Raw genomic sequence first — 13,172 nt, 5'->3', positions numbered from 1 at the left:
GAGCCGCCACCTCAAAACCGGAAGTATAACCTGCAAAGAGAATAGGCCAATCAGAAAACGAATTTTGCCTGCTTGGGCGGGACAGATTAGAGGCTGCCTGGGAAGGGGACTGGTTCGTGTATCCGCCTGGGAGCCAATCAGAGGCCCAAGCTAGAAAGGGGCGGAACCTGACCCGCTTAGCTTGCACCTCCACGGCCGCTGTCATTCCCGCTGTCTCGGCCGCTTCTGCCTCTTCCCCGCTGAGACGATGACCGTGGGCAGGTCTGCAGGAGCCTCCGGCGGCGCTCAGTGGAGCCGTCAGGTGAGCGGGGAAAAAGAAGGGGAGTGATCGTGTCTGCGCCCCGGAAAGAAATCCCGAAGAGAGGAAACTGTTTGAAGTTGCCTTGGAGACAGACGGCAAGGGCGTGTCACAGGGGCGTGGGATTAAAATGGGCAGTGTTTACGGAGGTGGACTCTTATCTCCGGGACCTGAACCCCTTGAGCCCTTACGTCAGGCTCTTCATAGAACCATAGAAATGGCCCCCAGTTTCTGCTTATCCTCTCAACCGCCCCAGGACTAATAGCACGATTGTTGTCTCCATTTTGTAGAAGAGAAAAATGAGGCACAGAGAGATTAAGAAATTTGCCCCCAAATTCATAGAGACAAAGTAAATTGGCGGTCGCTTAGGGGTTAGGGAATGAGGAGGGTTAGGGAAAATAGGGAGTGACTGCTAAATGGAATGGAGTCTTTTGGGGGGTTATTAAAATTGATTGTGGTGCTGGTTGCACAACTCTGAGTATACTGAAACCCAATGAATTGTACACTTGTATGAATTGTATAGTAGGTGCGAATTATATCAATAAAGTCGTTTTTTAAAAAAGGAATTTTCCTAAAATCACACGCTGTTTAGTAGCAGAGCGAGGGCTAGAGCACATACATACCTTTGACTCAGAATCTAGTGTTCTTTTCAGTGTTAGAGCCGGACCCAGTTCAACCATCACCAAGTGTCACTTGGAGGCCTGCAGCGGCCCGTCCCAACTGGTTTCCAGCCGCAACCAACCAGTCACCCTGTGCGGTCCCATCATGGCCCCAGCCTGCTTCTTTCAGGATATCTCTTGCTACTATCCTCCAAGCACACTGGCCCTCTTTCTACCTCTCCAAAAGTCCAAAATTTTGTCCCTGCCTCAAGGCCTTTGTATTTGCTTTTCTTCGAGCCCCAAACCCTCTTACCCCAGATCTTAGCAAGGCTGAAGTTTTTCTCACCAATCAGGTGTCAGTCTAAAAGTCCTCCACAGTGAGAAAGTACAAATCATCCAGGACTGGGAAAGTAAAACTCAGACTGTAATAGACCCAGATGAGGCCAGCAGCAAGATCAGCAGAAATCAATATTTCTCACAGGGCCACACTGTACCTGCAAAACGACTAATACCCCATACTTCTAAATGATTATGCTTACTTATCAATTACTTACTCAGCCCTACTTTGCTCTTGTCACCTTTTGAATAAAAATTGCTCATTCACCCACTTACTAAACTGTGCCCTCTTTATGACAGCATCCATCCATCCTTGCTTCCCCTAACCCTCCTCAGAATCATTCAGGACCAGCCAACCCTAGAAAAAGCCCCCACCCCGCGCCAAGTTCCCTATACTTTCCCATGGTATGCTGTAGCAAATTAATAAACCTAGTTCTGATTACAGGTACATTCCTAGTGGTCTTTATCTGATGGGCTTTTATCAACAGAAAAGCGTCCCATAGCCACTCCATCACTCTGTAATCTCACAGTTTCATGGCTTTTATTGAATTTATTACCATCTTACATTATCTTTCTCCCTTCACTAGGATGTAAGCCTCATGAGAGTAGGGACCTTGTTTGTCTTGTTCGCAGCCTAATACTCAATGCACATTAGGCACCCAATAAATGTTTTCTGAATGAATGGAGTATTTAAGCCCAGTTGGATTTCCCACTTTCTAGGACTCTTTCAGCTAGACCACACTGTCTCCTGTTAATTACTCATTCCTAGTAACAGGGTAGGAATTAGCTAGAATATGAGGAAAGCAGAGGTATAGACAAGGGAAGCAGGAAAAGGAAGATTGGCAACAAGTAGGTAAAACCCAAGTAGGGCAGGTCCCAGAGTGTGGCCAAAGTTACAGGTAGGATTCCTGGAGAGCAGGGGTGCATGGTGAAGGTAGGTTCTCCATAAATGCTCACCGGACTGCATGAACCAACTTCAGCTCTCTGTTTCCCTTTCCCGCCCTTCAACCAAGCACACCTCATATACCAATATGTGAAATTTCTTTAAAGCAAGGAACACATTTTTCTTTGTCCCCCGCCCCAGTCCCTAATGTATACTTATTTAAAATGAAATTAGTAGTTAAGTTTTTAAATCACAGCTTGACCCACAGTCTATTTCATTTCAGATATTTCCCCCCAAATCCTCCTCAGACACAGAGGCAGAAGAGGAGCTGTGTGGGGATGGGCTGGTTTTGCCCAGGGCTGGCAAACTCAGTGAGTTCATCAGCCCAGAGGAGGAGACAGATGCTACTTCTGACTCAACTGCGAGTTTTTACGAGACCCTGCAGGCACTAAGGCAGAAAGGCAGGTGGTGCCTGTTGGAATCCCTTTATCTGTCTGACCCAGACAGTGATGAAAGCCTCTCTGAAGATGATGAGGACCTGGAGAGTTTCTTCCAAGACAAAGGCAGGGGAAAGCTGCAGGTTCAGTCCCCCCCGTCTCCGAGGTAAGGCAGTGCAGTTCAACAGCTGTCTCACTGCACAACTCTGCCCAAGTCACATCATGACTCTGGGCCTCATCTTCCTCCTCAGTAAAACAAAGACCACTCCTGTAAGTGCCACCTACCCAGGCTTCAGCCCAGAATCAGCCAAACGTGTTCTGATTCCTACCCAGCAGTCCTGAATCACTTTGGGTAACCTTGAGTCACCTGAAGGTTTGGAATCAATTAAAGAGATGCCTTTCCCAAATATACTACCTCCCTGAGAATGGCAACAAGGTTCATTTCCCTTGGCCAAGCCCTGCTATATGCACATATACTTTATCTCATTTAATATTTACTTTCTCCTCCCAATCACCCTGTAAGTAGATACTATTTTTGCCATTCTACAATGATGAAGAAATTGAGGTTCCAAGAGAACCTTGCTCAAGGTCACACAGCTGGTAATTGTTTGAAGCAAGATTGGAACCTGGGCCTGACGCTAAAGGCTTCCTGTGCACCACTGCACTCTTCTCTCTACCGAATGAAAATATTAAGAGTGCAAAGTGGCAATTCTTGGGTCCATTCTAAGGAGAGACTTTCTACTAGGGCTGCTAGGATGGCCTGTGGGAAGGAGAGAAGCCTGGTTGAGAAAGGCGCAGGCCTAGAGGCCTGTGGGGCTGCGATGTGAGGCTGAGAAACTAACTGTGACCTGCCGGAAGGGAGGGGGAAGGAGGAGGATCTTGGAGGAGCCAGGCCTCCTGGCCCCCCTGTGCTCCACGCACAGAGCTGCTCTCTCCCCGCAGGTGTGGCTCCATGAGGCGCTGCAGCTCCTTGAGCAACCTGCCCTCCGATCTTCCCAAGGCTCAGCCTCAGCCACCCTCCAGCTCCAGGCCTCTCTCCCAGCACAGAAGCATCAGCTCCTGGGCATCATCCATCACCGTCCCTCAGCCGTTCCGCATGACGCTGCGCGAGGCCAGGAAGAAGGCCCAGTGGCTGGCTTCGCCTGCCTCCTTTGAGCATGAGAGGCAGCAGGCCCAGAAGCAGGGCCAGGAGGAGGCCGAGTGCCACCGGCAGTTCCGGGCACAGCCTGTGCCTGCGCACGTCTACCTGCCCCTCTACCAGGAGATCATGGAGCGCAACGAGGCACGCAGGCAGGCAGGGATCCAGAAGAGGAAGGAGCTGCTCCTCTCTTCCTTGAAGCCCTTCAGCTTCCTGGGGAAGGACGAGCAGCGAAAGAAAGCCATTCAACAGAGGGACCTGGTCGCCACAGCTAAGGCCAAAGTCCCCAAGCAGAAGGCCACCAGGAGGATCCCCAAGTCCATTCTGGAGCCAGCCCTCGGGGACAAACTCCAGGGTAAAGACATCCTTGCCTCCGGCCTGCCTCCTGCCTGGGGGTACCAAGCGGTGCTGTGGGGATTTAGTCGGGCTCAGGGGTCACCCTGGCTCAGAGATGGGCTGTTCGGGCGGACCCGCTAGAGGCCTTGCTCAGTGCAGGCCACGGGGTAGGGTTGGGTCTGCCCGTACAATGGGGGCGCCTAGTTGGGAGAGGAGTAGGAGGCCCCGGGTTCATCCTGTTGACCTCACCTGGCTCAGTGAGTGCATATGAAGGCCTCTGTGGCAGCATGGGTGCCAGAGCAGAGAACCACTCAGAGACATCTGAGTACCAGCCTAGGCCAGCACCACCACTAGCCAGCTGCCCCGAGGAAAGCCCCCCACATCCTGTGAGGTACTCATTTCAAGACGCATAGCTCAGTTAAAGGACTCTGGCTTTATTCGCTCATTCCATAGCATGTGCCACGTCCCAGGCGTGAATAAATAGATGTGGAGTTTGCGGACATGGGAGGGAGACAGACAGCTAATTACAAATGTGATAAGTCACTTGCAGGAGTTAAAGGGGGAAGCCTAGGGGTCCAATGTCACCTATAACAGAGGGACCTGACTTAGAGTGTGGTGAGCGGTGGGAACAGTTAGGGAAAGTCCCGAGGGAAAGTGAACGCTGACCCTGAAGGAGGAGCCATGGTGAATTCAATGAAGAGGGAAGAAGAGTGTACCAGGCAAAGATAATAGCATGGAGGTAAGAAAGCTGAGCACATTCAAGGCATGGAAAGGTAGAGGGGAGACAGAAGAGGAGCGGGGGGCGGGACAGACAGGCACAGGCCAGACCTGGGGCCTTGTAGGCCATGGGAGGGAGTTTGGACTTCATCCCAAGGGCAGGGGGAGCCACTGAAGGGTTTTAAGTAGGGTGGCTCATGATCAGATACAAAGTTCAGAAAGCTCACTCTGCTGTGGAGATAATTATAGGGGGACGGGCAAGTCCAGAGGGATGTTGATCTGTAGGAGCCTATTTCAGTGATTCAACTGAGAAATTATGAAACTAGTAGCAGGGAGGATGAAAAGAGGCTGGACCAGAGAGGTTAAAGAGGAGGAGGCGGCAGGACTGATGAGCGAGGAGGAGGTGAGAACAATGTGGGCAGTGGGCTTGGGCAGTTGGGTGGACGGTGGGGCCCCTGCCTGAGAAGGGAGACCTGGGAGAGGAGCAGGTGACTGGCCCATCCCTCCTGCTCCATCTCTGAAGAAGGAACTGTAGAAAGTGCTCAGTAAGTGTAAATGGTAGCTGCTTCTGCAGCCTGATTGGCACACAGCAGTGATGTCCTAGTCAGCATTCATTAAGGCACTCTCCAGGAAAAAAAAAAGAAGTTGATTTGCAGTGTTTGCCGTTTTCATGGTATAAATACTCCTATCCTGGCCAATTTCAAGCTTTCCACACGATGCCAACTAGCTCGGAAAATTCCTGAAAAGTTAATGCTGAGTTCCAGCACACTAACTGCGAGTGTTTAAGAGGGAAAGCTCACCACACCTTTTGGTTTGAGGCTTGGTCCCTTCTCACCCCTCGCTCCCCTGACTTCTTCTCCACAGAAGCTGAGCTCTTGAGGAAAATTCGCATCCAGATGAGAGCCCTGGACATGCTCCAGATGGCCTCCTCCCCCATCGCTTCCTCCAGTGGCCGGGCTGACTCACAGCCTCGAATAGCCACCCGGACCCGGGAGGAGAAGCTTGGGTTTCTGCACACTGACTTTGGATTCCAGCCTCAGGTGAATCCTGCCGTCCCTGACTATGAAGAACTTTACAAGGCCTTCCAGAAAAGAGCTGCCAAGAGAAGAGACACCCAGGAGGTGACTCGCAACAAGCCCTTCTTGCTGAGAACCGCCAGTCTGCGTCGTACTCCTCGGCCCTGTGATGCTGCCGCCTCTGAAGGGAGGAGGGTGAGAGCCCAGGCCACTGCAGGAGGGTCAGGGCTGAGGCCCTAAACACAGGAGGGGCCAGGTCTCAATGGAAGGCACTTCTCATGAACTTTTCTATCTTAATTTTTTTAAAACACCGGCTCAGCTGTAAGCAGATCCACGGTTCCTAAAAATTTAAGACCACAAGAATACTTCCCTTCCTTCCCTCTCTGTAGAGGGATTTTGCAGAAATAAGTGCAAACAAGTCTGGAAGGCAGGGAGTTGGGGTCAATTGCCATGTCCCAATACCAATTCCAAAGAACTCTTCTCATTTAATTAAAAACTTTGGGATTGATATCCAAGTCTTGGCCCTGTTTAACTAAACTCAAGATCTCATTACCCTTGCCTTAATCCCAAGAAAGAACTGAAGATTCTGACTAGTCCTCCACTGAAATCGATTCCTAGTTAAGATAGAAACTAATTGCACATGCTGTCCTACCAATATTAGCCTTCATTTCTTCTAGGAATCTCCACAGCCACCCGGCACACCCCTACCAAGGAGTCGTTCTCTGAGTGGCCTTGCTTCCCTCTCTGCCAACACCCTCCCCGTGCACATCACAGACGCCACCAGGAAGAGGGAATCTGCAGTCAGGTGAGTGGTCAGCCTGCATGAGACCCACAGTGCTCAGATCTTGGCCCCAATGCTGGAAAGCACTCCGCTGCTGGGCCTTCTCTCCTGTTATCAGAGAGACCGAAAGGGGTGGAAGGGGAGTCTTGATCAGGACAGGAATTCATGTGACTCTCCACACTTAGTGCTGGAGAACACTTAACCATCACTCAGCCAATATTCTTGGGAGACTTACTTTGTGCCAGGCACAGCGTTAAGGCTGGAGATACCTTATAGAACCTATAGTTTAATATCTAGTCTGAAATACAGAAAGGCAAAGAAGCAACTATCAAATCTTGTGAGTAGCACAATGATGGGGAAATGCAGGGGACTGTGTGTGGGAGGGGCACTGAGCAGCCTGGGTCTTCTGTAATAGATGCCTAAGGTGAAACCTGAAGAATGAGAAGTCAGCCAGACAAAGGCTGGAAAGAAACAAGTTTCCAAACAGAATAACATGCGTCAAGACCCACTGGTGAAAGAGGAAGGAAGCATTAGGAACAGGAATTCAGAGAAGCCTGAACCTGTGTGTGTGAGCCTGCCACAAAGAAGATGAGGCATCCATCGCATAGATTTGAGATTCCCTGAGATTCATCTTGGGGAACTATTAGAAGTCGGTTGGGAAGCAGGAGCCTCCTTATTTTTAACTCTTTAACTGACCTCTGTCCTGGTAGTCTCATCCAGACAGCACCCCAGCAGGAGTTCCTCCGCTAGGCCTCTGAGCTGAAGTCAGCAGGAGAGGTCATGCTGTAACTGGTGGCTTAGCTCTGGGAGAGGACTGGCATCTCGGTGCCTTCCTGTGGGGCTCACAGAGGAGTACATGGAATCTACTTGGCCCTTTAAGACCCACAACAGGGATTTTAGAAATGTATTTAGCATCCAAGGGATACTCCCTTCTTCCTCAAATTTCACAGTCAGTTACTAAATCAAGGCTAAATGCATCAGAATCCTGAGGTCCCACTACGATAGGTCTCATGAACCAGATGGTGGCCCACCTGCAGAGAATGTCCATATCTGTGTTCTGGCAATAGCGAGTTTGACATATTAGCAGATTAAACTGTTATACCCTCCTTCCTAATAAGTCCATTTGAATATGAACACCCTACTGCAAGAGTCTTGACTGTTTTTTCTTTTGGTAGAACTCTCCATAGTACCTTGTAGAATGATACTTGTACAAACTAAGTGCTGCAGGTTGACCCCAAATTGTGCATTGAAGGAGGCCCATTTCCAGTTCTCTGTGGAAATGCAGGTTTGTATTCCCAAAGGACCATGAACCCAGGCACCTTCCAGCCCACCATTTACAGCACAGTTGTCAAGGGCAGAGGCTTGGGAGTCAGACATCCTGGTTCTAATCTTGGCTTTTCCACTGGCATGCTGGGTAGCTTCAAGCAAGTAGTTTACCCTCCCTGAGGCTCAATCTTGTTGCCTATAAAAAGGGAGACCTACAGTCCTTACCTCACAGGGCAGCTATGAGAATTTAAGCTAATGGCTATAAAGCACTTATTGGTGCCTGTCTGCACATGGTTCAGTGTAGGTAGCTCAGCAAATGGTAGCAATTAGTATTATTTTGTTTCCAGATGGCAAGACACCTGAGTGTAAGAATATTTTAACTCATGTTTTTCAGTTCAATTAATGAACTTCTCCTGGGGTAGAAACTCACTGTCCATAGTGCTGGGAAGGCTTCATCTGCCAGTGCATTTAATCCAGAATCTTCTTCTTTCTGAAATGCCAGTGTAGTAAATTACTCACCCATTCATAGAAAAAACCAACTGACTTTCCAGAGAGGTTACTAAGATTGCTTTTAAGTATACCCAGGTTGGTCATTTGTATTCTTTTTTTGCCTCTTCCCTTTAGACGTTCACTTGAGAAAAAGGACAAAGCAGATCAAAGTACTCAGTGGTCGGAGATGCACAAAAAGAAGTGTCAGGCGATATCTAAATCTGTGACCTTGCGTGCGAAAGCCATGGATCCCCATAAAAGCCTGGAGGAGGTGTTCAAAGCAAAGCTGAAAGAGAATCGGTCGGTGTCCTCCGTGTGTCTAAGGGATAACTATCTTGGGAGCCATTTGCCTTGAAAATGGCAAATTGGGGTTATTACAGTAGGCTCCTATAACCATAGAATCAAGGATTTTGCCAGGCACAGTTAGGAATTTATAATGTCTGTGGGAGTTATTCCACTTAACTGAAATTAAAGGTATTCCGGATTGGAAAAACCTGGAATTCATTCTAAAAATCTTGTTAATTCCAGGAACAATGACCGTAAAAGAGCAAAAGAGTATAAGAAAGAATTGGAGGAAATGAAGAAGAGAATACAAATAAGGCCCTATCTCTTCGAACAAGTTACCAAGGTAAATCTAAACCGTCATTCACTTTCTTTCTGTCTTAGATGAAAGGGCTCTTAGAAATTATGAAACAGCTTAATATCTGGGTAGTAAACACTTCCTTTAGGCTCAGAAAGATTCTAAGCTTGGCTCATTTTATTACTACCATCTTTCCCCAAAGTAAGTAGTGCACTGGTGAACATTGGACTGATTTCATCCAAGACTGGATTCCAAAGGCATCTATAAAGGGATATTTCACTTCCTGGGGTTTTCTCTATAGTCTAGCCTTCAGCTTGAATCAGAGTAGAGGTTAGATCCCAGGCATACAATTGACAGTTTGGCTGTGTTGGAGTATCTTTAACTTGCTAATGTCATCTCTCCTCCTGTAGTGCTGGTGCCCTGGGCACCCCCAGCCTCTACAGCTGTGGCACATTTATAGGTCTTCAGAGGTTGAGATGCTCACAAGCACTCCACAAGGCCTCTTCCAGATTTAGTGGCTTTCTGGCTGGAAGAGTCACTTTAAAATGTTCTCTAGATTCCTAGGGAAGTTGGACGCAGTTGAGATCTCCCTAAGGAAGCTCTGGGGCTACTTGAACAGTCTTAGAAAGGCCACCGTCCCAGATAGCTTTGAGCTGCATCAAGCTCTGTAGATCTCTCTCCTCTCCAGAGTTTCAAACAAAAGTTGGCATTCCCTAGTGACCTGGTTCCAAATGTTGGGCATTATCTTATAGCCAGTGCATTATTTAGGCATTTCCTGGGTCCAGTCCTCCCCAGTCCCCTACATATTACACACACACTGGACTGTCTTGGATTTACTTAGCAACTTTCATTGCTAAGTAAAAATTTCTCATAATGACGTTTGCTCTTCATGTTAGCTTTTTCCTAGCAAGCTCATTCTCAGATCTCAAAAGATCTTTCACCACTCTAGGAAAAATACAAAGTACTCTATATGACTTTGTTCTTGAACACTTAAACAAACAAAAAACCTTTTTCTGGTCTACATGCATACCATCCATCCTGTTAAGAATGTTACAAGTGCAGCTTATTTTCCATTTGTTATATTTCAGTATTCTTGATGATGGTTTGGTTGCTTTTAAATGTTAAAAATGTTTTTAGTCCATCTTTTTCATCTGGGTCTCACTTGGTCTTCCAAAAATCTAAATCCTTGCCTCACAAAGGTGTGGTTCCCAAAACAACAGTTGCCATCTCCTGAGAGTATTAGAAATACAGAATTGCAGGCCCCATCTGAGAACTACCTAATAAGAATCTGCATTTTAACCCGATCTTCAGGTAGTTCCTATGTACTTTAAAGCTTGAGAATAAGGCTCTAAGTAATTTTCATACAAATCTGTGTCCAGCACTACAGGGGGGTGGTGGGGTGGAAAAGCAGTATTACAAGCATACAGATTAAGCAAGCAATTTAGAATTATCTGGTAATTCAGCTACAGCAGATTAATTTCCATTCCACAGGACCTTGCCAGGAAGGAAGCAGAACAACGGTATCGAGACACCCTGAGGCACGCTGGGCTGGATGAAGACTTTGTGAGGAACAAGGGTCAGGGCAACCGGGCTTTACAATGGAAGGAGCAATCAGAAGTCCGTGATTGTCCCAGGTAATCAGAGATACTGCTGTCATCCTGCAGCTCTCAAGTTGCATCCCTAGTAACGCCACTGGGAGGAAGCTTTAGAACAGTCACTCATATTTTGAGATCACAATCCTGTATTTATAGAATACTAATCTAGAGATCTCCAAGTAACACATTTAAATTTGGTGAGTAGTGCAGTTGTGAATAAAATATAGCTATTGTGTATTAGGTCTAGATTCCTTCAATTTGAAACAGATCATTTTTCCAATCCCAGTCCAATGCCATCAGTCAAAAGTACTTCTACTTCAATTCTGAAGAAAAATCATGTATATTTTTACTTCCTATAAAATGATAAACTACACTCTTCGTTTACTTACTTATTGGATAAGTGAAAGTAAAAACCGTTACAGGGCCACAATAAAAGCTGTAAATATCCTGTACAATCAAAGCCTTTCTTTTCCCCTCAGCTTGGTCACCATGGCTTGTTCAAATCTAGCTTTTTTAAAAAAATAAATAAATTTATTTATTTATTTATGGCCGCGTCAGGTCTTCTTCGTTGCTGTGCGCGGGCTTTCTCTAGTTGTGGTGAGCGGTGGCTGCTCTTCATTGCTGTGCACAGGCTTCTGACTGCGGTGGCTTCTCTTGTTGCGGAGCACAGGCTCTAGGCACGTGGGCTTTAGTAGCTGTGGCTCGTGGACTGTAGAGCACAGGCTCAGTAGTTGTGGCGCACAGGCTTAGTTGCTCTGTGGCATGTGGGATCTTCCCAGACCAGGGCTCGAACCTGTGTCCCCTGCATTGGCAGGCAGAGTCTTAACCACTGCGCCACCAGGGAAGTTCCAAATCTAGCATTTTTTAAAAGCAACTCATTAGCACCACCTCCTCCATTGATATCATATAAGTCAAAGGGAGAAAAGCACAGTATTTCTATTACTCTCAATTTTGTTTTAAGTCCTAGTAGCCCTTCCCCTAATTCCTATCTCAGTTTTCCGCCTAGAAATTTGCCTTTATACCCCATACAAAATAATGATAATGTTGAAACCATGCTTAAGCCTTACACGATGCTTCCTTTGATTTAAAATTTAAAATTTTATAATTCTTTAATTTATTCTGCAGCACTCATGAAACTATGTAAACTCGGCATCAGGAATCCACGGCAGGATTTAGAAGAATCTCTAGAACAGCCTACAAGCCCCAAGAAAGAACTAGAGGAGCTGTCTTATGAATTACCAGATAATCTCAAATCATTTGGTTAATCAGTATACTTAAAACTACTGCTTTCGAATAATATCAAGCAGCTACCTTGGGGTTGAGTCAAGGCAGGCAAAACTTGGGTTTTGAGTCATGGTTACTTTTGGAGAATGGGGGAAAGAAAAGTAGATAACAGAGAATGGTCCAAGTAAATCAAAGTGGAGAAGTTCAGGGTAGAGGGATCAGAGCTAATTAAGGGTTCTTGCTTTGTGCCTCACACTTAAGCATACAGGTACAGAAAAAAGGGCATAAGCCCAAATGCCTACAGAGGCTAGTCAGGAAACAAATGGGTCAAATGGGCTGGCTGTCAGATTAGCAGGAGATAGTAGAGACTAGAGAATATCAACCCTGATGGAATACAGGCCCAGAATTGCCAGATCAACCACATTTTCAACAGAAACCAGAAATGTGCATGTCGGCAACTAATTTAAAACTTACTGGAAATTCCCTGGCCGTCCAGTGGTTAGGACTCCATGCTTTCACTGCCAAGGGCGTGGGGTTCAATCCCTGATCGGGGAACTAAGATCCCACAAGCTGCGCAGCCCAGCCAAAAAAAAAAAAATTTATTTGGAAATAATATGTGGGAAAAACAAAACATGTTTGTATATCAGATTAGCCCATGGGGGATGACAAGTTTGCAACCCCAAATACGGGGTTTCTCAGCCTCAGCACTATTGACATTTTGGGCCAGATGAGTCTGTGTTGGGTGAGGGAGCTATACATTGTAGGATGGTTAGCAGTACCCCTGGCCTCTATTTACTAGATACCAATAGTACCCCTCTCCTCAGTTACGACAACCAAAAACGTCTCCAGACATTACGAAAAGTCCCCTGGGTGGCAAAATGTCCTTGGTTGAAAACCGCTGTTCTAGTATAAAAAAAAGTAAGGCTACTGGAAGCCAAAACTGGCATTTTAAGAATACAAGTAATTGATATGAACTCAGTCTATCTAGCACAGGATCATTATGCATGTCATTAACAAATTAAGAACTATAATTACTTTATTTAAAACAGCAGTTAATTCTTTGCTGTTATCTGCTTAGAATGTGTCACTCTGTGCATGTGTGTACTATGTTAGCATGAGGTTCATTTTAATAAATTTGAAACTTCTGACAGCCATGATTTTCTAGTAGGTGATCTCTGGATACTTTTCTTCTCACCAATAATAATGAAATAGTCTCTCTCAGTAACTAAAGACAGGATGATGGTAGCAAGAGTGCCTACTCTGACAGAAGAACCTTTCTCATGTTTTTTAAAGTATCTTTTTGGAAATATTCAAAAATATCTGTTATTATTGCCATTTTTCCAGACTCAAACATGGTCCTTTTGGTGATGACAAGAATGATACTCTGATAACTACCATGTGGGTTTGCTAGTTGGAGATGAAGATGCTCATGTCATCTTCCCCAAGACTTCTGAGCTCAGTTTTACCTGCATGGACT

At 46.4% G+C, this 13,172-nt stretch overlaps 1 protein-coding gene across 1 annotated transcript; it reads left to right on the top strand.

Annotated features, from left to right (window-relative positions):
• The first annotated feature begins 173 nt into the window (after nt 1–173).
• Nucleotides 174–12,215, top strand: FAM161B (FAM161 centrosomal protein B). Its single transcript, XM_036842955.1, is given in 10 exon segments — nt 174–301; nt 2,400–2,719; nt 3,496–4,046; nt 5,609–5,955; nt 6,438–6,565; nt 8,432–8,596; nt 8,825–8,924; nt 10,368–10,510; nt 11,597–11,609; nt 11,611–12,215. Coding segments are annotated over 10 exon segments (1,947 nt in total). The 5' UTR covers nt 174–247; the 3' UTR covers nt 11,737–12,215.
• Nucleotides 12,216–13,172: the final 957 nt, after the last annotated feature.

This window comes from Balaenoptera musculus, chromosome 2 (assembly GCF_009873245.2).
Source record: "Balaenoptera musculus isolate JJ_BM4_2016_0621 chromosome 2, mBalMus1.pri.v3, whole genome shotgun sequence".
In the NCBI taxonomy this organism is placed as follows: domain Eukaryota; kingdom Metazoa; phylum Chordata; class Mammalia; order Artiodactyla; family Balaenopteridae; genus Balaenoptera; species Balaenoptera musculus.
Note: the sequence above shows the minus strand (reverse complement) of the source record. Positions and strands in the feature narration are given on the sequence as shown.